General features: G+C 55.7%; 1 protein-coding gene across 6 annotated transcripts in view; it reads right to left on the bottom strand.

Annotated features, from left to right (window-relative positions):
* NFIC (nuclear factor I C) overlaps positions 1–20,066 on the bottom strand; it is a 100,583-nt gene that overhangs the window by 40,300 nt on the left and 40,217 nt on the right. For all 6 annotated transcript variants that reach the window (XM_064382099.1, XM_064382097.1, XM_064382098.1 and 3 more), the window contains exon 3: positions 1,716–1,787. In XM_064382099.1, coding sequence (XP_064238169.1) covers positions 1,716–1,787 — 72 coding nt within the window. The remainder of the gene's footprint in view (positions 1–1,715; positions 1,788–20,066) is intronic.

Below are 20,066 nucleotides of genomic sequence, written 5' to 3' on the forward strand. Positions count from 1 at the left end.
CAGCCCCTTCCTTCTTTTTCATCTCTTCTCCTTCCTCTCCCCTACATACCCTCTCTTGTCTCTTTTTCTCTCTGCATCATCCCTCCCTCCTTCCTTCCTTTATACAAATATTTATTGAGCACCCGCTCTGCACCAGGCCTTATTCTAGCCACTGAGGACACAGTGGAGATCCAGACAGACAAAGCCTCTGCCCTCGAGGAGGTGACGTTCCACCGGGGAGATAAGCAAACACCTGCGCAGCCGCTAAGCAACTAAGCAAACCCATAGGCAATCACTAACTTCCTCTGAAGGAAAGAAAACAGAGGGCTGAGACTGGGGGTGGCCAGAGGCTGCTTGAGATGAAGGGGCTCAGGGTACTCAGGGTAGACCTCTATGAGAAGGGGGCATTTGAGTTGAGACCAGGGGAGATGTGGAGAGAGCAAGAGACCAGTTAGCTATTTAGATAGATGGAGTAGAATGTGCAAAGGCCCTGAGGCAGGACTGGGCCTGGTGCACTAGAGGAACAGCGAGGAGGTCTGTGCAGCTGGGGGTGAGTGAGGGGGAGAGAGGGAGGAGGGGAGGACAAGGAGGGGATGGGGCAGGTTGCACAGGGCCTTGTGGGTCACAGGGAGGACTTGGGCTTTTATCCCAAGAGAGGTGGCAGCCATGGAGGGCTGTGGGCAGAGGAGGGACGGGCTCTGGCTCCGGGGGGTCACAGGCATCCTCTGGCCATAGTGAGGAGGACAGATGGTCGGGGGTAAAGGCAGGAGCCAGGGGCTAGGATGGAAGAGACTGCTCTGGTCTAAGTGACCTAAGCAAAATTTCCCACTTCCTATCCCTATGACAGAATCGCTCTGTCTTTTCCATCTATTAGACACCCCGTGAGGGCTGGGCATGGGGGTCACACCTATGATCCCAGCACTTTGGGAGGCTGAGGCAGGTGGATCGCTTGAGCTCAGGAGTTTGAGACCAGCCTGAGCAACACATGAGACTCTATCTCTACAGAAACAAACAAACATAAAGTGAGCCAGGCACGGTGGTGCACACCTGTGGTCCCAGCTACCTCAGAGGCTAAGGCAGAAGGATGGCTTCAGCTCAGTTGGCCCAAGGTGCGGTGAGCTAGGATGGTGTCACTGCACTCCAGCCTGGGCAGCAGAGTGAGACCGTTTCTAAAACAAACAGGCCGGGCGCCGCAGCTCACACCTGTAATCCCAGCACTTTGGGAGGCCGAGGCAGGTGGATTACCTGAGGTCAGGAGTTCAAGACCAACCTGGCCAACATGGTGAAACCCCGTCTCTACTAAAAATACAAATATTAGCCAGGCGTGGTGGCGGACGCCTGTAATCCCAGCTACGTGGGGGACTGAGGCAGGAGAATGACCTGAATCCGGGAGGCGGAGGTTGCAGTGAGCCGAGATCGCGCCACTGCATTCTAGCTTGGGTGACAGAGTGAGACTCCATCTCAAAATAAATAAACGAATGAAAAATAAAACAAGCAGAAACCCCTAAACATCCCATGGAACTGTAGAGCCCTCCGGGGTCTCCCATGCGTGAGGACCTCAGAGCCCACATGCTGGGAGCTCAGCGTCATGCGTTCCAACCCAGCTCCCTGGCTGCCCCCGGACAGGCCCCTTAACCTCTCCAAGCCTCCGTCTGTTCATCTGTAAAATGAGTGGTTCTGAGCAAATGATTCCCAAATAAAAGACACGGACGGGGCCGCGCCACCCACAGACTCACCCAGTGTGATGGGCTTGCTGTCCTCCTGATCAGACCCCATCCCCGCCCGGGGACTGCCGCTCTGCTCTGCGTCTGCAAAGAGAGGGAAGAGGTGTTGGTGACGTCGCAGAGACCCCACCCCAGGAGCAGATGAGGTATCGATGCTGGTAACCCAGTCCTGGGCTGGGCCAGTGCTGGGAAGATAGTGGCCCTGAAACACGCCCACGCCCCGGGGTCTCTGCTTGGGCCCTTCTCTTGGCCGCTGCCCTAGAGGGTTGTGGACATGTGGCCAGGCACCCTGCAGACACCAGCTGGGCCCCTGTGGGCGCCAGTGCACCTGTATGCTGGAGTCAGCCCTCCGTGTCTGCAGGAGTGGCTCAGTTGTGGGTAAAGAAGTTGGGGGCCGGGCGCGGTGACTCACGCCTGTAATCCCAGCACTTTGGGAGGCCGAGGCGGGTGGATCACGGGGTCAAGAGATCGAGACCATCCTGGTCAACATGGTGAAACCCCGTCTCTACTAAAAATACAAAAAATTAGCTGGGCATGGTGGCGCGTGCCTGTAATCCCAGCTACTCAGGAGGCTGAGGCAGGAGAATTGCCTGAACCCAGGAGGCGGAGGTTGCGGTGAGCCGAGATCGCGCCATCGCACTCCAGCCTGGGTAACAAGAGCGAAACTCTGTCTCAAAAAAAAAAGAAGTTCGGCACCTGGAGTCTTAACAGAGTGATGTTCAAATCCCAGCTCCCCCGCCTTCTTGCTGTGCAACCCTGAGCAAGTCACTTGCCTTCTCTGAGCCTCATCTGTAAAATGAGGTTCAGGCCAGGCGCGGTGGCTCACGCCTGTAATCCCAGCCCTTTGGGAGGCTGACGCAGGCAGATCACCTGAGGTCGGGAGTTCGAGACCAGCCTGGCCAACATGGTGAAACCCTATCTCTACTAAACATACAAAAACTAGCCAGGTGTGGTGGCGCGCACCTGTAATCCCAGCTACTCCGGAGGCTGAGGCAGGAGAATTGCTTGAACCTGGGAGGTGGAGGCTGCAGTGAGCTGAGATTGCGCCACTGCACTCCAGTCTGTGTGACTGGAGCTGGAAGCCAGCCTGGGCAACAGAGCAAGACCCCATCTCAGGAAATAAAACCAACCAAACAAACAAAATAAAACAAAACGGCCAGGCGAGGTGGCTCAGGCCTGTAATCCCAGCACTTTGGGAGGGCAAAGCAGGAAAATCACCTGAGGTCAGGAGTTCGAGGCCAGCCTGGCCAATATGGCGAAACCCCGTCACTACCAAAAATACAAAATTAGCCGGGTGTGGTGGCGGTCGCCTGTAATCCCAGCTACTTGGGAGGCTGAGGCAGCAGAATTGCTTGAACCCGGGAGGTGGAGGTTGCAGGAGAATCACTTGAACCCGGGAGGGAGAGGTTGCAGTGAGCAGAGATCACACCACTGCACTCCAGCCTGGGCAACAGAGCGAGACTCTGTCTCAAAATAAATAAATAATAAAATGCAATTAAAAAAAAATGAGTTCACTCATTCAGCCCCACCTTAGCCCTATGCGGGAGGGCTATCACTGTGCCTGGCTTACAGACGAGGAAACTGAGGATCAGAGAGGTGAGTCCTTGAGATGCCAGGCTCCCCGAGCCTCAGCCTCTGCCCCTGTCATCCCAGGGACCCGCCTGTTCGTCCTGGGTTGCCGTTCAGGGACCGCAGAGAGAGGAGGCTGAGGGGCGGCTTCTGTGATGGCGACGTCCCCACTGTCCGCCTGGCTGGGGTGCTCCCTCTGCCCCGGCGCCCGCCCCTCCATCTTATCTAAAAATAATCAGGTTCCTTGGCAGACACGCAGGCAGACAGACGCTGAGCTCAGCGTTATCGGCTCTGGCAGCCTGGATGGAGGACGAGTCACATCCACCCCCTCCGGAGCCCTGACCCTCCCTCCACTGAGGGCTGAGGCTGGGGGGCAGGTGGACACGCCCAGCCAGGCAGAGCCCCCTCCCCAGCCCCACCCATGGATCGCCCAGGTCAAAGACGAAGGTGGCAGAAACCAGCATCGAAGGCCGCAGAAAGACAATCACGCTCCTCCCAGCCGCCCCCCAGGCCCCAAGGCCATCCAGTCGCTGTGTGACCGCAGGCAAGCCGCCTAGTGTCCTGTGCCTGTTTTTCCACATGGGTACAAACATCGCCCAGGCCCTATCAGAGCTGGGAGGGAGCGAGGAGAGGATACTCCTGAAGCACGAGCGGGTATCTGGAGACCTCGATCCCGAGATAATCCACCACGTCATCGCTTTCTTTCATTTTATTTATTTATTTATTTTTTTGAGAGACGGGGTCTCACTCTGTAGCCCAGGCTGGAGTGCAGTGGCGTGATCTCAGCTCACTGCAACCTCTGCCTCCCAGGTTCAAACGATTCTCCTCCCTCAGCCTCCAGAGTAGCTGAGACTACAAGTATGCGCCATCACGCCCAGCTAATTTTTGTATTTTTTTTTGTTTTTTTTGAGGCAGAGTCTCACTCTGTCACCAGGTGCCAGGCTGGAGTGCAGTGGCGCAATCTCGGCTCACTGCAACCTCCGCCTCCCGGGTTCAAGTGATTCTCCTGCCTCAGCCTCCCGGATAGCTGGAATTAAAGGCGCACACCATCACGCCCAGCTAATTTTTTTGTATTTTTAGTAGAGACAGGGTTTCACCATGTTGGCCAGGATGGTCTCGATCTCTTGACCTCGTGATCCGCCCGCCTCGGCCTCCCAAAGTGCTGGGATTACAGGCGTGAGCCACTGCGCCTGGCCAATTTTTGTATTTTTAGTAGAGACAGGGTTTCACCATGTTGGCCAGGCTGGTCTTGAACTCCTGACCTCAGGTGATCTGCTCATCTTGGCCTTTCAAAGTGCTGGGATTAAAAGCATGAGCCACCGCGCCATAGACAAGGAAAGCTATAGGTCAGAACCACAAGCAATAGCCTCCCTCCCAGGCCACATGATGGGCTTCATTACCAGGGTTACTTTATCCACTGTTTTGTGCTGGGATCAGATACCTGAGCCAGGTACTGTCTCTGAGAGCTGCCAGTCTGTGTGCTCCTGAGCTCGCCACTTCCCTTTCAAGGCCTGAGTTTCCTCGTCCACAAAATGAGATGGTGATTAAGCCAGGTGCAGTGGCATGGTGGCTCATGCCCGTAATCCCAGCCCTTTGGGAGGCTGAGGAGAAACAATTGCTTAAGGCCAGGAGTTCGAGACCAGCCAGGGCAACATAGTGAGACCCCGTTTTTACAAAAAATACAAAAAAATTAGCTGGGTATGGTATCAGGTGCCTGTAGTCCCAGCTACTCAGGAGGCTGACGCAGGAGGATCACTTGAGCCTGGGAGGTCGAGGGTGCAGTGAGCCGTGATCATGCCACTGCACTCCAGCCTGGGCAGCAGAGCAAGACCTTGTTTAAAAAAAATAAATGGGGGCCGGGCACAGTGGCTCACGCCTGTAATCCCAGCACTTTGGGAGGCCGAGGCGGGCGGATCACAAGCTCAAGAGATCGAGACCATCCTGGCCAACATGGTGAAACCCCATCCCTATTAAAAATACAAAAATTAGCTGGACATGGTGGCAGATGCCTATAGTCCCAGCTACTCAGGAAGCTGAGGCAGGAGAATCGCTTGAAATGGGGAGGCGGAGGTTGTGGTGAGCCGAGATGGCGCCACTGCACTCCAGCCTGTGCGACAGAGTGAGACCGAGCCTCCATCTCAAAAAAAAAAAAAAAAAAAAAAAATGGAGACCACTCCCAGGGTTGCTGTGAGACTGGCCAAAGCCGTGATACTTCCTAGCACATGGAGCCTCTGGTGCTGGCTTAGAACTGTGCTGATGGCATTGCACACACTGTGCGTCCTGCACCCACTGATGCCATAAACACGACAGGGGCAGGGCCCGGTGCCTCAGTTTCCCAACCAGGAAACAGAGGAGCAGATGAGAGAAGCCCTTCCTGCAGCCAGGCGTTCCCAGCCTCGGCCAAATGGGCCAGACGGCAACTGAGGGGAGTGTGCCCGGCTGGGCCCTGAGCCCTGCCACCGATCCCAGGCTGGGGCAGCCAGCGGCCCCTTGGAGCTGGCCAGTTCTGTTTGGACCGCCTCGAGGCTGGGCACGGGTGGCCATGCCATTGGGAAGGGCCCAGCCAGGGCAGCCAGCCGTCTGGGCTACGGGCCGTGGGCACAGGACCCTCTTCTGGAACCAGAGCCCACACAGACTGAGCAGGCTGCAGTGCTCGGCTGGCGTCTGGGTGTTTCTTGGGCACCTACTAAGCACGAGGTCCCCACAGTGGTTCCCCGCATACGCTTGTGACTCGGGCAGCCAGGGAGTGGGGACCTCAGATGCATCTGCGCCTTCGCCTTCTCATCTGCAGAATGGACATGACCGTGGCACCCTCTGGAAGCTGTTTGTGAAGGACAAGATAGTAATGAATGAAACACTGGCCGGGCGCGGTGGCTCACGCCTGTAATCCCAACACTATGGGATGCCGAGTCGGTCGGATCACCTGAGGTCAGGAGTTCGAGACCAGCCTGGCCAATGTGGTGAAACCCCGTCTCTACTAAAAACACAAAAATTAGCCAGTCGTGGTGGCGGGCGCCTGCAATCCCAGCTACTCGGGAGGCTGAGGCAGGAGAATCACTTGAACCCAGGAGGCAGAGGTGATTGGGCCAAGTGCACTCCAGCCTGGGTGACAGAGTGAGACTCTGTCTCACCAAAAAAAAGTAATGAATGAATTATTAATAAAACTCCCAGAACCACAGCTGACACACAGGGAGTGCCTCCCAGGCAGAGGCCAGCTTCACTACTATTGCTATTTGATTAATATTGCCGTTGTTACTGTCTTCGATGCTGTTATTTTGAATGGTTTTTTTTTGAGATGGTGTTTCAATCTTGTTGCCCAGGCTGGACTGCAGTGGCGCGATCTCGGCTCACTGCAAACTCCACCTCCCCGGTTCAAGCGATTCTCCTACGTCGGCCTCCTGAGTAGCTAGGATTACAGGTGTGCACCACCATGCCCAGCTAATTTTGTATTTTTAGCAGAGACAGGGTTTCTCCATCTTGGTCAGGCCGGTCTTCAAACTCCTGACCTCAGGTGATCCTCCTGCCTCAGCCTTACAGGCGTCTCATTTTATGTATGTATGTATGTATGCATTTATTTAGATGGGGTCTCGCTCTGTGGCCCAGGATGGAGTGCAGTGGTGCGATCTCGGCTCGCTGCAACCTCCGCTTCCCAGGTTCAAGAGATTCTTGTGCCTCAGCCTCTCCAGTAGCCGGGACTACAGGGATCCGTCATCACACCCGGCTAATTTTTGTATTTTTAGTGGAGACGGGATTTCACCATGTTGGCCAGGCTGGTCTCGAACTCCTGACCTCAAGTGATCCTCCTGCCTCAGCCTCCCAAAGTGCTGGGATTACAGGCGTGAGCCACGGCGCCTGGCCAGCTGTCTCATTTTAAATCATCTCTAAAATCCGGGACTATTTCTCAACCACCTGCTGACCACCCTTCCATCATTTGGCTCCTGAAACCCCCCATATTCAAGAGCCATTGAGTAAGAGGGTCACAGCCACATACGACGTTTTAAGTTAGCTACACGGGAATAAAATTAGACGGGGCATGGTGGCTTATGCCTATAATCCCACCACTTTGGAAGGCTGAGGCAGGAGGACCACTGGAGCCCAGGAGTTCCAGCCCAGCCTGGGCAGCATGGTGAGACCCCATCTCTACAAAAAATACAAAGTTAGCTGGGTATAGTGGCATGCCTGAGTTCCAGCTACTCAGGGAGCTGAGATGGGAGGATTGCTTAAGCCTGGGAGGTGGAGGTTGCAGTGAGCTATGATCGAGCCACTGCACTCCAGCTTGGGTGCCAGAGCCAGACTATATCTCAAAATAAAATAAGTTGCACAAATCATCTTTCAAGTGCCAAAGAGCCACACGTGGCTGACGGTGGCCAAGCCAGACAGCACAGAATATTTTGCCATCAGCAAGGAACATTCTAGTGCACTGTGCTGCCCTGGCTGTTGCCATGAAAAATTAGAAGGAAAAAAAAAAAAAGGCACGGATCATTCCTCCTCCTCCACCTACTCAGCAGACACCCGGCCTTAAAATGGACCTTCCTGTGCTCTGAACAGATGTGCCTGAAGTGGAGAATGTCTCCGGCTGGCTAGCTTCCAAGGCCGCAGATTCCCCAGACCCCCAGTGGGCAGCTTCTGTCTGCTGAGTTCTTACTGTGCTGAATTAGCTCTTCCTGGCCCCATCTGATTAAATCGGCTCAATTCGTGAGGTTGGTCCACCAAGGCTCAGGCTGCGGAGAGTATTTCCCAAAGCTGGTGTCAGATTCAAAGCAAAGCTGTCTACCTAGCTCAGAAGTTCTGTTTTTTTGTTTTGTTTTGAGACGGGTGGCGGGGGGGGGGTCTCACTATGTTGCCCAGTCTGGTCTCAAACTCCTGACCTCAGGCGATCTGCCCACCTTGGCCTCCCAAAATGCTAGGATTACAGGCGTGAGCCACCACCCCAGCCACAACCGTGGTCTTAATTTTTTTTTTTTTTTTTTTGAGACAGGGCCTCACGCTGTGGCCAGGTTGGAGCACAGTGCAGCTCACTGCAGGCTTGACCTCCCGGGCTCAAGCGATTCTCTAACCTTCATTTCCCAGGCAGCTGGGACTGCAGACTTGTGGCACCACATACATCTAATTTTTTTAAAACTTTTTTTTGTGAACATGGCGGGGTCTCACTATGTTGCCCAGGCTGGTCTCAAACTCCTGGGCTTAAGCGATCCTCCCGCCTCAGCCTCCCAAAGTGCTGGGATTACAGACGTGAGCCACAGTGCCTGGAAAGGGAAAGCGATAATGGGGAGAAAAACGGGCTGTGAAACACCATAGCGGACAAGACCCTTCCACCCCAGCCTATACCTGCACCAGGTATACAGTAGGCGCTCAATAAATGCACACCACTGAACGACTTCCCCCAGAGCCTCCATCAAAGACTGCTGTCTCGGAAGAACATTTACCAGAAGGCAGCAGGCTTCCTCGGCCCCAAACCCCTTAAATACAAGCTTGCAGGGGCTGAGTGGGGGGCCTTTGGAGATGCAGGCTGGGAGGGAAAGAGATCTGGATTCCCATCAGCTCCTCTTCTGCTCCCCTTCTTGCTGTATGGTCTTAGACAAACCCCCGCCCATCTCTGGGCTTCAGAGGCCAATGGGTGAAATTGGGCTTGGGGTTGGGGGAGTGGAGGCAGATCCAACCTGGGTAGCAGAAAACAGGAGTTGAGTCGAGAAAGAACCAAGCACTTTAGGTCGGGCGTGGTGAGGTCAGGAGTTCAAGACCAGCCTGGACAATATGGTGACACTATCTCTACTAAAAGTACAAAAAAACAAAACAAAAAACTTAGCTGGGCATGGTGGTGGGCGCCCGTAGTCCCAGCTACTCCGGAGGCTGAGGCAGGAGAATTGTTTGAACCCGGGAGGTGGAGGTTGCAGTGAGCTGAGATCGCGCCACTGCACTCCAGTCTACAGAACCAAGCACTTGGCCAGGTGTGCTGGCTCACACCTGTAATCCCAGCACTTTGAGAGGCTGAGGCAGGCAGATCACATGAGGTCAGGGGTTCTAGACCAGCCTGGACAACATGGAGAAACCCCATCTCCACTAAAATTACAAAAAATAGCTGGGCATGGTGGCGGGCTCCTGTAATCCCAGCTACTTAAGAGGCTGAGGCAGGAGAATCTCTTGACCCGGGAGGTGGAGGTTAGAGTTGATTGTGTCACTGCACTCCAGCCTGGGCGACAGACCGGGCCCCCGTCTTAAGAAAACAAAAACAGGCCAGGCGTGGTGGCTCACGCCTGTAATCCCAGCACTTTGGGAGGCCGAGGTAGGCAGATCACCTGAGGTCAGAAGTTCGAGACCAGCCTGACCAACATGGAGAAACCCTGTCTCTACTAAAAATACAAAATTAGCCAGGTGTGGTGGCGCATGCCTGTAATCCCAGCTATTCGGGAGGCTGAGGCAGGAGAATCACTTGAACCTGAGAGGTGGAGGTGGAGGTGAGCCAAGATTGTGCTACTGCACTCCAGCCTGGGCAACAAGAGTGAAACTCTGTCTCAAACAAACAAACAAACAAAAAACTCACCAGGCATGGTGGTGGGTGCCTGTAGTCCCGGCTACTCGGGAGGGTGAGGCGGGAGAATCTCATGAACCTGGGAGGTGGAGGTTGCAGTGAGCCCAGATCATGCCACTGCACTCCAGCCTGGGCAACAGAGCAAGACCCTATCTCAAAAAACAAACAAAAAAAAAAAAAAAAAGAAAGAAAGAAAATGCACTTGGGTGGGTTTTTAAAGAAGAGGTGGTAAGTCCCAGAGTCGTCTGATTTTGGGGCATCTTATGGAAGCGACGGCTGCACCCTGAAACCTAAGTTTGATGGAGTCGCAGCCCCGGGACAACCTGGCCTGGCCACTTCCTCTGTCGGAGCCTTGCTCTTCTCCACCTACAAAGCGAGTGTTTCCATCGCCGCCTCATCGCACGGTTCCACTGCTGTGCCCAGAGGAGCTTACGGAGGGGAAGGGGACAGCTCTAGGTTTTGTGAGAAAGTCTGTTTTCATGACAGCATTTTGCCACGGTCCAGCAGTTAAACGAACACGGCCCCTCCTCCCCCCACAGCACTCCATGGCTCCCACCTTCTCTGGGGGGAGAAGCCCATGTTCTCCCTGTGGCCCACAAGGCCCTGCATGACCTGCGCTGTCCCCTCCCTGTCTTCTCCTCCTCCCTCTCCCCCTCCTCACTCTGCTCCAGCCACAGGGGCCTCCTTGCTATTCCGCCTACACGCCAGGCGCGGTCCCACCTCAGGGCCTTTGCACAGGCTGTGCCTCTGCCTAGAACGCTGTTCCCTCAGATACCGACATGGCTCATTTTCTCCCTCACTCAGTCCTCAAATATCTCCTCCTCAGAGAGTCACAAGTGGCTCCTGAAACGCTATTTAGGATGGATAATCACACACATGCTAGCGTGAGAGGCCTTGGTTCTGGAAAGCAAATTGTATTTCTTTTAATTTTAATTTTAATTCAATTTAATTTTTTTTTTGAGACAGAGTCTCACTCTGTCACCAGGCTGGAGTGCAGTGGCACAGTCTCACTCACTGCAACCTCCACCTGCAGGTTCAAGCGATTCTCCTGCCTCAGCCTCCCAAGTAGCTGGGAATACAGGCGCCTGCCACCACGCCCGGCTAATTTTTGTATTTTCAGTACAGATAGGCTTTGTCGCGTTGCCCAGGCTGGTCTCGAACTCCTGAGCTCAAAGTGCTCCACCTGCCTCGGCCTCCCTAAGTGCTGGGATTACAGACATGAGCAATCATGCCTGGCCTTCTTTTGAAAAAAAAAAAAAAAAAAAAAAAAAAAAAAAATAGAGACGGAGTCTCGCTATGTTGCCCAAGCTGGTCTCAAACTCTTGGGCTCAAGCAATCCTCTAACCTGTGCCTCCCACAATGGTGGAACACAGGTATGAGCCACCGCACCTGGCCAGCAAATTGTATTTCTTTTTCCTTTTTTTTCAGACAGAGTTTCGCTCTGTCATCCAGGCTGGACAATAGTGTGATCCTGGCTCACTGCAACCTCCACCTCCCAGGTTCAAGTGATTCTCCTGCTTCAGCCTCCTGAGTAGCTGGGATTACAGGCGTGCACCACCACGCCCAGCTAATTTTTTGTATTTTTAGTAGAGAAGGGGTTTCACCATGTTGGTGAGGCTGGTCTCGAACTCCTGACCTCACGTAATCCATCCGCCTCGGCCTCCCAAAGTGCTGGGATTACAGATGCAAGCCACCGCACCTGGCCATGCAAATTATATTTCAAATGACACCCTCATTTGGCCGGGAGCTAGTTCTCCTGACTTCCCAGGTCTGTGGGGTGTCACGGACAGCCCCAGGAATGTCACTGCACCCTGTCGCCTTTGCTCAAACAAACACGATGGACGCCAACAGCAACGTACGCTGGATGCCACTGACGGCGTGGACAAACTGTACTTTTCCGTCTGTGGCCATGAGCCCAAATTCGGTCTGTCCTAGCTCACGACAAAGGCATTGCCATCGCCTCCGGCCCCACCCTTCCCGCCCAGGAGCACCCACCCGGTTTGCAAGGGACAGCTCCCGGCGTCCGGTGGCTGAAGCTTCCGCCCTTGGTGACTGGGGCATCAAGGCACACCCGACATTCACGGAGCTGACGATTACTGACCATCTACTATCCGCCAGGCCTCGAGGGAATGGCAGAGACACAAGTGGGGAGGGAGATGGGCAGAACCGGGGCACGGAGGAAGCCTGAGATGGTTTTGCTCACTCTTCACTTACTCAGGCTTCTGCTCACAGCTGCCGGCACAGAATCTGGGCTTGAAGCGAGGGAAGTTTGGGTTTTCACCTCCTCACATCCCTCCTGAGAAATATGACCACAGAGGGTCCGAGCGCGTCCAGTCACGCGGCAAACTGCTTTGCATTTCCCGAGCCTCCGCCCCGATCCTGGGCCAGCATCCGTGCAAACCCAAGCCTCAGGAGAGACGGTGATGCTTTCATCCAACACACGTCTCGAGCGCCTACTGTGTACCGGGCCCTGTCCTAGGTACTGGGGACACATGCTGGGGTTCTAGGTTCTACGGAGGCAATGCAGGTGGCGGAAGGGAGGATGGTTTCGGGGGCGGCGTCGGAAGGAGGACTCAGGCAGAACCTCTCTGAGAACCCGATGGTGACTCTCCGGCAGGAGGAGCCCAGCCATTCAGAGAGCTGGGATGAAAGCGTTCCAGGCAGATTCGGTGACAAGGGCAAAGTCCAGGGGGCAGGAATGAACATGGATGTGTGAGGGGCAGGGACAGACCCCCGGCTGCAGCGTGGTGCTGGGCAAGGGGAAGGAGGGATGGCGAGGGGGCGGGACCACTCAGGGCCGTGCGCGTTGCAGTGAGAAGCCTGGGTTTTAGCAGCGCGAGGAAGAGTGATACGACCTGTGAGACAATCCACTTTACACTTATTTTTTGAGATGGAGTTTCACTCTTGTTGCCCAGGCTGGAGTGCAATGGCTCCATCTCGGCTCACTGCAACCTCTGACTCCCAGGTTCAAGCCATTCTCCTGTCTCAGCCTCCCGAGTAGCTGGGATTATAGGCGTGAGCCACCATGCCCAGGTAATTTTTGCATTTTTAGTAGAGATGGGGTTTCACCATGTTGGTCAGGCTGGTCTCGAACTCCCGACCTCATGTAATCCATCCACCTCTGCCTCCCAAAGTGCTGGGATTACAGGCGTGAGCCACTGTGCCCGGCCCATTTTATACTTTGAAAAGTCTGTGGGCCAGATGCAGTGGCTCACGCCTGTAATCCCAGCACTTTGGGAGGCTGAGGCAGGCGGATCCCCTGAGGTTGGGAGTTTGAGACCAGCCTGACCAACATAGAGAAACCCCATCTCTACTAGAAGTACAAAATTAGCTGGGCGTGGTGGCGCATGCCTGTAATCCCAGCTACTTGGAAGGCTGAGGCAGGAGAACTGCTTAAACCTGGGAGGCGGAGGATGCAGTGAGCAGATCACTTCAGCCTGGGCAACAAGAGCGAAAATGTCTCAAAAAAAAAAAAAAAAAAAAAAGGCCGGGTGCGGGGGTGGCTCACGCCTGTAATCCCAGCACTTTGGGAGGCCGACGCGGGCGGATCACGAGGTCAAGAGATCTAGACCATCCTGGTCAACATGGTGAAACTCCGTCTCTACTAAAAATAGAAAACATAGATGGGCGTGGTGGTGCTCACCTGTAGTCCCAGCTACTCGGGAGGCTGAGGCAGGAGAATTGCCTGAACCCGGGAGGCGGAGGTTGCAGTGAGCCAAGATCGCGCTACTGCACTCCAGCCTGGCGCCTGGCAACAAAGCAAGACTGTCTCAAAAAAAAAAAAAAAGCTGGGTGTGGTGGTGTGCACCTGTGGTCCCAGCTGCTCAGGAGGCTGAGGTGGGAGGATTACTTGAGCCTGGGAGCTTGAGGCTGCAGTGAGCTGACAATACCACTGCACCCCAGCCTGGGCGACAGAGTGAAACCCCGTCTGGAGGGAAAAAAGATTAGGCAACGTGTGTCTTAACACAGTTAAAGCAACTTTTAAAGCAATCTCTGGCTGCCGAGTGACTTCTGGACTGTCAGGTGCTGAGAATCTTGGCCTGAACACAGCACTCCCCGCAGTGGGGTGGCCCGGCACGGCACAGAGTGGTCATATTTATCTTTCGGCTGCAGAACAGGACTTGCTGAAATCATAATCACACTTATTCAAACGCTGGCGGGCCGTCAGGAGGCCTGGGATGCCGGCGCGGGCCCCAGAGGTGCGTCCGCTGGCCCTCACCGAGCCCAGGTTTCCAGCTCCAGCCGCCGCCACCGCCGTGAGCCCGCCTGGTTGATTTTCCAACGTTAGCTGGCTTCCAAACGTCGCTGGCTCTGCGGCTGCCACGTCCGCCTCCCGACCTCGGCCAGCTAAAGAGAGAAGCAAAGCCAGGCCCTGGAATTCCCAGCCACTGGGTGTCACTGGCCATTTTTAAACCTTCCCCGGCTAACGTTGAACTTTCTCTGTCCTGGAAGGCAACGGGATACACGCGACCTGGGCCCGAGTCCTCTGAGCTCCGGCTCTGCCGCCTTCCCCGCTCCTCTCCCTCCCGGGAAACCTGCAGCCATTTGTCCCAGCCCAGCTCGGACACCTCCTTCTCCGGAACACCGTCCTCAGCCCTTTCTCCAAACCCCTGTTTTAGTCTTCATCACCCTGGACTGCGTCTGGGTCTGCAGATGTGTAGAAGTCCATGTTCTCCTCGTCTTCCCATGGCGCTCAAGGCCCTGCACAGCCCGCCTCTACCCACCGCATCCTCCCCTCGTCGCTCTCTCCCCGTGGCTCACTCTGCTCCAGCCACACAGGCCTCCTCCCGTTCCTGCAATGCACCAGGCTCGCCGATCCTCCTGCCTCAGGACCTTTGCACGGGCTGTGCCCACTGCCAAAAACACCCTCCCTGCAAACACCCGCCTGGGTCACTCTCTTGCTTCACTCAGGCTTCTGTTCAAACACGGTTTCTCATCCACAGCTACCAGCACGGAATCTGGGCTTGAAGCGAGGGAAGTTCGGGTTTTCACCGCCTCGCGTCCCTCCTGAGAAATGGGACCACAGGGCATCCGAGCGTGTCCAGTCACGTGGCAACCCGCTTTGCATTTCCTGAGCTTCTGCCTCCATCCTGTGCCAGCATCCGTGCAAACCCAAGCCTCAGGAGAAACTGTGACATTTTTATCCAACACACGTCTTGAGCGCCTACTGTACACCAGGCCCTGTCCTAGGTACTGGGGACACACCAGTGAAGACACAGAGACACTGGCTGGGCGCGGTGGCCCACGCCTGTCATCCCAGCACTGTGGGAGGCTGAGGCAGGCAGATCACCTGAGGTCACAAGTTCAAAACCAGCCTGGCCAACATGGTGAAACCCCGTCTCTACTAAAAATATAAAAATTGGCTGGGTGCGGTGGCTCACGCCTGTAATCCCAGCACTTTGGGAGGCCGAGGCAGGTGGATCACGAGGTCAAGAGATCGAGACCATCCTGGTCAACATGGTGAAACCCCGTCTCTACTAAAAATACAAAAATTAGCTGGGCACGGTGGCGCGTGCCTGTAATCCCAGCTACTCAGGAGGCTGAGGCGGGAGAATTGCCTGAACCCAGGAGGCGGAGGTTGCGGTGAGCCGAGATCGCGCCATTGCACTCCAGCCTGGGTAACAAGAGCGAAACTCCGTCTCAAAAAAAAAAAAAAAAAAAAATATATATATATATATATATATATATATAAATTAGCTGGATGTGGTGGCGGCTGCCTGTGATCCCAGCTACTCGGGAGGCTGGGGCAGGAGAATTGCTGGAACCCAGAAGGTGGAGGTTGCAGTGAGCCGAGATTGTGCCACTGCACTCCAGATGACAGAGCGAGACTCTGTCTCAAAAAAAAAAAGAAAGAAAGAAAGAAAAAGAAAACAAACAGACACAAATCCCAACTTGGTGAAATTCACATTCATGGGTTTCCCCTCAGCCATGCGGAGAAGGCCCAGAGGCTGAGTCAAAGCGTGACGGCTGTAGGGTAGACTGAAGGTGGACTTCCTTGGTAGTGTGGCAGGAGGGCTGAAACTGAAATCGCCCAGAACTTCGAGGAATCGCAGTTGGCTGCGTGCGGTGGCTCATGTGAGTGATCCCAGCACTTCGGGAGGCCAAGGCGGGTGGATCACTTGAGACCAGAGGTTCCAGACCAGCCTGAGCAACATATTGAGACCCCTATCTCTACAAAAAAATACAGAAAAAAAATAGCCTGGGCGTGGTGGCTCACGCCTGTAACCCCAGCACTTGGGGAGACCGAGGTAGGTGGATCACCTGAGGTTAGGAGTTCAAGACCAGCCTGGGCAACATAGCGATACCCCACCTCTACAAAAAACACAAAAAAATAGCCAGGTGCGGTGGCTCATGCCTGTAATTCCAGCACTTTGGGAGGCTGAGGCAGGTGGATCACTTGAGGTCAGGAGTTTGAGACCAGCCTGGCCAACATAGTGAAACCCCGTCTCTACTGAAAATACAAAAAATTAGCTGGACATCGTGGCATGTACCTGTAGTCCCAGCTACTCGGGAGGCTGAGGCAGGAGAACTGCTTGAACCTAGGAGGTCTAAGCTACAGTGAGCCATGATCGTGTCATTGCATGCCAGCCTGGGTGACAAAGCAGGACTCTGTTTCAAAAAAAAAGAAAAACGAATTCCATGACAGATCCTGATCCTCCGTAGACAACTTCCTTCTCCCCAGGGCGCTCCGAGGAGGGAACAGCTGTCAGTTTTGCCAGTGCTGTGTGACCTCACTAAAAGCGCTCTCCCTCTCTGAGCCTCCACATCCTGGCAGTCCAGATGACCTAAAACCCCCGTGCAGCCCTTGTCTGGAGTGTGTCTGAACAAATCAAAGGAAGAAAACACACGAGGCCGTAGATGTCTGCGGCACTCCCCACCACCCGATCAGGGCCAGGGAAGAAAATCTGCACGAGGCGTCGGGGAGGGGGCTGAGAGGCAGGGATGTGGACAGGGCAACCTCCAGGACGCTGGCCTCCACCCCGGGCCTCCCCGGCCCCGTCCTTCCTGCGTTCCCTGAGTCTGGCCCACACTTTCCATCTCCCTCTCCCCGCCGCTGGGCTGCCTGGGCCCGAGCCAACCTGCTTCGGAATCACTTTCAAAGAAAAGTTTCTTTTTTCTTTCCACCCGGCCCCCGCCGGCTCCGTGGCCTGGCTCAGGGCCCTCCCGGGTGCTGGCGGATGCCTGGGTGTCCTGCAGGTCAGGGCAGCGGCCACCACCGTCCCCCATGCCCGGCTGCTGGGACTGGAGGCCCAGTGCTGGCCTCGCTGTCCCCCATATCTCAGGGCCACCTTTGGGGACCCCTGGGGACCCCGTGTAACTCTTGGCGGGTGTCAGTCCTGGGCAGCGGGTCCAGAGACCACTGAAGGGCACAGGGCCCTGCTGGGATGCCCGCCGGCCAGGACTCGCCCCGTGCTGGGGACGCTCTGGGAGGCCACGCCGCCCATGACATCATCCCTCTGGCGGCCATTTTCTCGCCTCTCCCTTCCCCTGTTCCAGATGTTTCTCTGGCCTTGGCGGCCATTTTGTGGGTCTGGGCGGCTGGCGCTGGCACCGGCCTCGGGCACCCGGCCCTGCCTTCCTGGGTGGGGCAGTGGGGGGGGGACACCAGGATAGGGCGACGAGGGAGACACCCCTGGGCCACCTCCCCCAGCCCCTCTGCGACCTCTGAGGGGTTAAACACACGGTGCCAGTAGCAGAGCGGTCTTGCCAAGTGCCCACCCGCGCAGGGCCGCCCAGACCCCCCGCGCCACTGCGGCCCCCTCCGCTATCCGCCACTCCAAACTCCAGGGACGTGAGGAGCAAGGTTAAAAATACCCACACGCACACCCTCACCGCCACCCGCCCGGTCCCTCCAATGTCAAATGTGTCAATGCCACTGGGGCGCGGTGGGGGGGGGGACAGACTGAAAATAACTCGCTGTTTACATTTGGAGCAAATTCTTGGCTTCTCCAGCAGCCAAGCCGAGGCCTCCCACCACCCCCCCGCCACCAACACCTTCCTGGCAGACCCGGCCTGGCGGCTGTGTCGGGGGAGAGGGGCAGGTCTGGCGGGGGAGCCCCGGGAGCCACATGTGCCCACGGGCTGAGCGCACACACGGACGGACGTCCCCATGGAGAGGCTCCGGAAGGGATGGGGGGAGACGGGGGGAGTCCCGGGAGCCACATGTGCCCACAGGCTGAGCGCACACGTGGGTGTCCCCATGGAGAGGCTCCGGAAGGGATCTGTGGCCACACGAGGCAGGCAGGGCCAGACGGAAGTGCCCGAGGACACTCTCTGCCAATGCCGGGCACTAGGAGGGGACAGCCGGGCGCGGCAGGGGGTGGCGGGAGGAGGCGGAGGCCCCTCCCGGCTTCCCCTTCCTTCTGATGTTTCTTGGGCTGCGTCACCAACTGGGCAGCCCCTTGGGAGTCAGGAGGACGGGAGGCGAGGCTGGCAGCCCAGCCACAGGAGGCAGGAGGAAGACGTGGGAGCCCGGGTAGTTGCCGAGGGGAGGGATCTCCACAATCCCGAGGCCTGTTCCCCACCTCCATGCTGTGTGACTTCAGGCAAGTCTGGCCCCTCTCTGGGCCTCCAGGAAAAATAAACAAAGAAAAGCATCCTGGCTTTGGCGCGGGGTCAGGAGAATGGGTTCCTTGTCAGTCTTGCTTGGGGAGGGGGAGGTTCAGACTCCGCCCCTCTCTGTGCCTCAGTTTCCCTTGCTGCAGAAAGTAGCTGTCGAGTTGCAAACACACCAGACTGTTGAGGGTTCTGCTTTACAGAGGGGGAAACGGAAGATCCGAGAGGGCAAGGGGCTTGCCCCCGGTCTCACAGCCATGAAGTGCCTCAAATGTGGGAGGGGGCTGGAAACCAGAGGGCACAAGCCTGAAGGGAGGGGCGAAAGGAAACTTTTCTCCTTCCCAAGCTTTCATGTGGTCTCTCTTCTCAGAGCCTGGCATACAGGTGGTGCTCAATAAATGCTTTTAAACATCTGGCACTCAATACACGCTTACAGCCAAATGAGTGTGGTTATTCCAGCAGAGCCTGGTACACAGTAGGCACCCAATACTAACCCTGTTGCATGAATATATTTGGGATTCTTCTGATAGGACCTGGTATGCAGCAGGTGCAAAATAAATGCTTTTCACTCTGCCCCAGCCACAGGGGCCTCCTCACTATTCCTCCAATGCGTTAGGCCCAGTCCTGCCTCAGGGCCTTTGCACATTCTACTCCCTCTGTCTGAACAGCTAACGGCTTGCTTTCCCTCTTGAGATCTCTCCCGGTCTCAGCTGAAATGCTCCCTTCTCAGAGAGGTCTATCCTGAGCCCCTTCATCTCAAGCAGCCTCTGGCCACCCCCAGTCTCAGCCCTCTGTTTTCTTTCCTTCAGAGGAAGTTAGTGATTGCCTATGGGTTTGCTTAGTTGCTTAGCGGCTGCGCAGGTGTTTGCTTATCTCCCCGGTGGAACGTCACCTCCTCGAGGGCAGAGGCTTTGTCTGTCTGGATCTCCACTGTGTCCTCAGTGGCTAGAATAAGGCCTGGTGCAGAGCGGGTGCTCAATAAATATTTGTATAAAGGAAGGAAGGAGGGAGGGATGATGCAGAGAGAAAATGAGAGACAAGGAGAGATGATACATGGGGGAGAGGAAGGAGAACTGAAAAGAAAGGAACGTCTGGGCACAGTGGCTCATGCCTGTAATCCCAGCACTGTGGGAGGCTGAGGCGGGCGGATCACCTGAGGTCAGGTGTTCAAGACCAGCCTGGCCCACGTGGCGAAGTCCCGTTTCTACTAAAAATACAAAAATTAGCTGGGCGTGGTGGTGCAAAGCTGTAGTCCCGCTACTCAGGAGGCTGAGGCAGGAGAATTGCTTGAACCCGGGAGGCGGAGGTTGCGGTGACCTGAGATCACGCCACTGCACTCCAGCTTGGTGACAGAGCGAGACTCCGTCTCAAAAAAAGAAACAAAACAAAAAAGAAAGAAAGAAAAAAATGAGAATAGGCTGGGCTCGGTGGCTCACGCCTATAATCTCAGCACTTTGGGAGGTCGAGGCAGGGGGATCACTTAAGTTCAGGAGTTCGAGACCATCCTGGCCAACACCGTGAAACCCCGTCTCTACTAAAAATACAAAAATTAGCCAGGCATGGTGGTGCAAAGCTGTAGTCCCAGCTACTCAGGAGGCTGAGGCAGAAGACTCGCTTGAACGCGGGAGACGGAGGTTGCGGTGAACTGAGATCGCGCCACTGAGCTCCAGCCTGGGCGACAGAGCGAGACTCTGCCTAAAAAAAAAAAG

This window comes from Aotus nancymaae, unplaced genomic scaffold (assembly GCF_030222135.1).
Source record: "Aotus nancymaae isolate 86718 unplaced genomic scaffold, 86718_ANA_hifiasm-v0.15.2.pri h1tg000028l, whole genome shotgun sequence".
Classification (NCBI taxonomy): Eukaryota; Metazoa; Chordata; class Mammalia; order Primates; family Aotidae; genus Aotus; species Aotus nancymaae.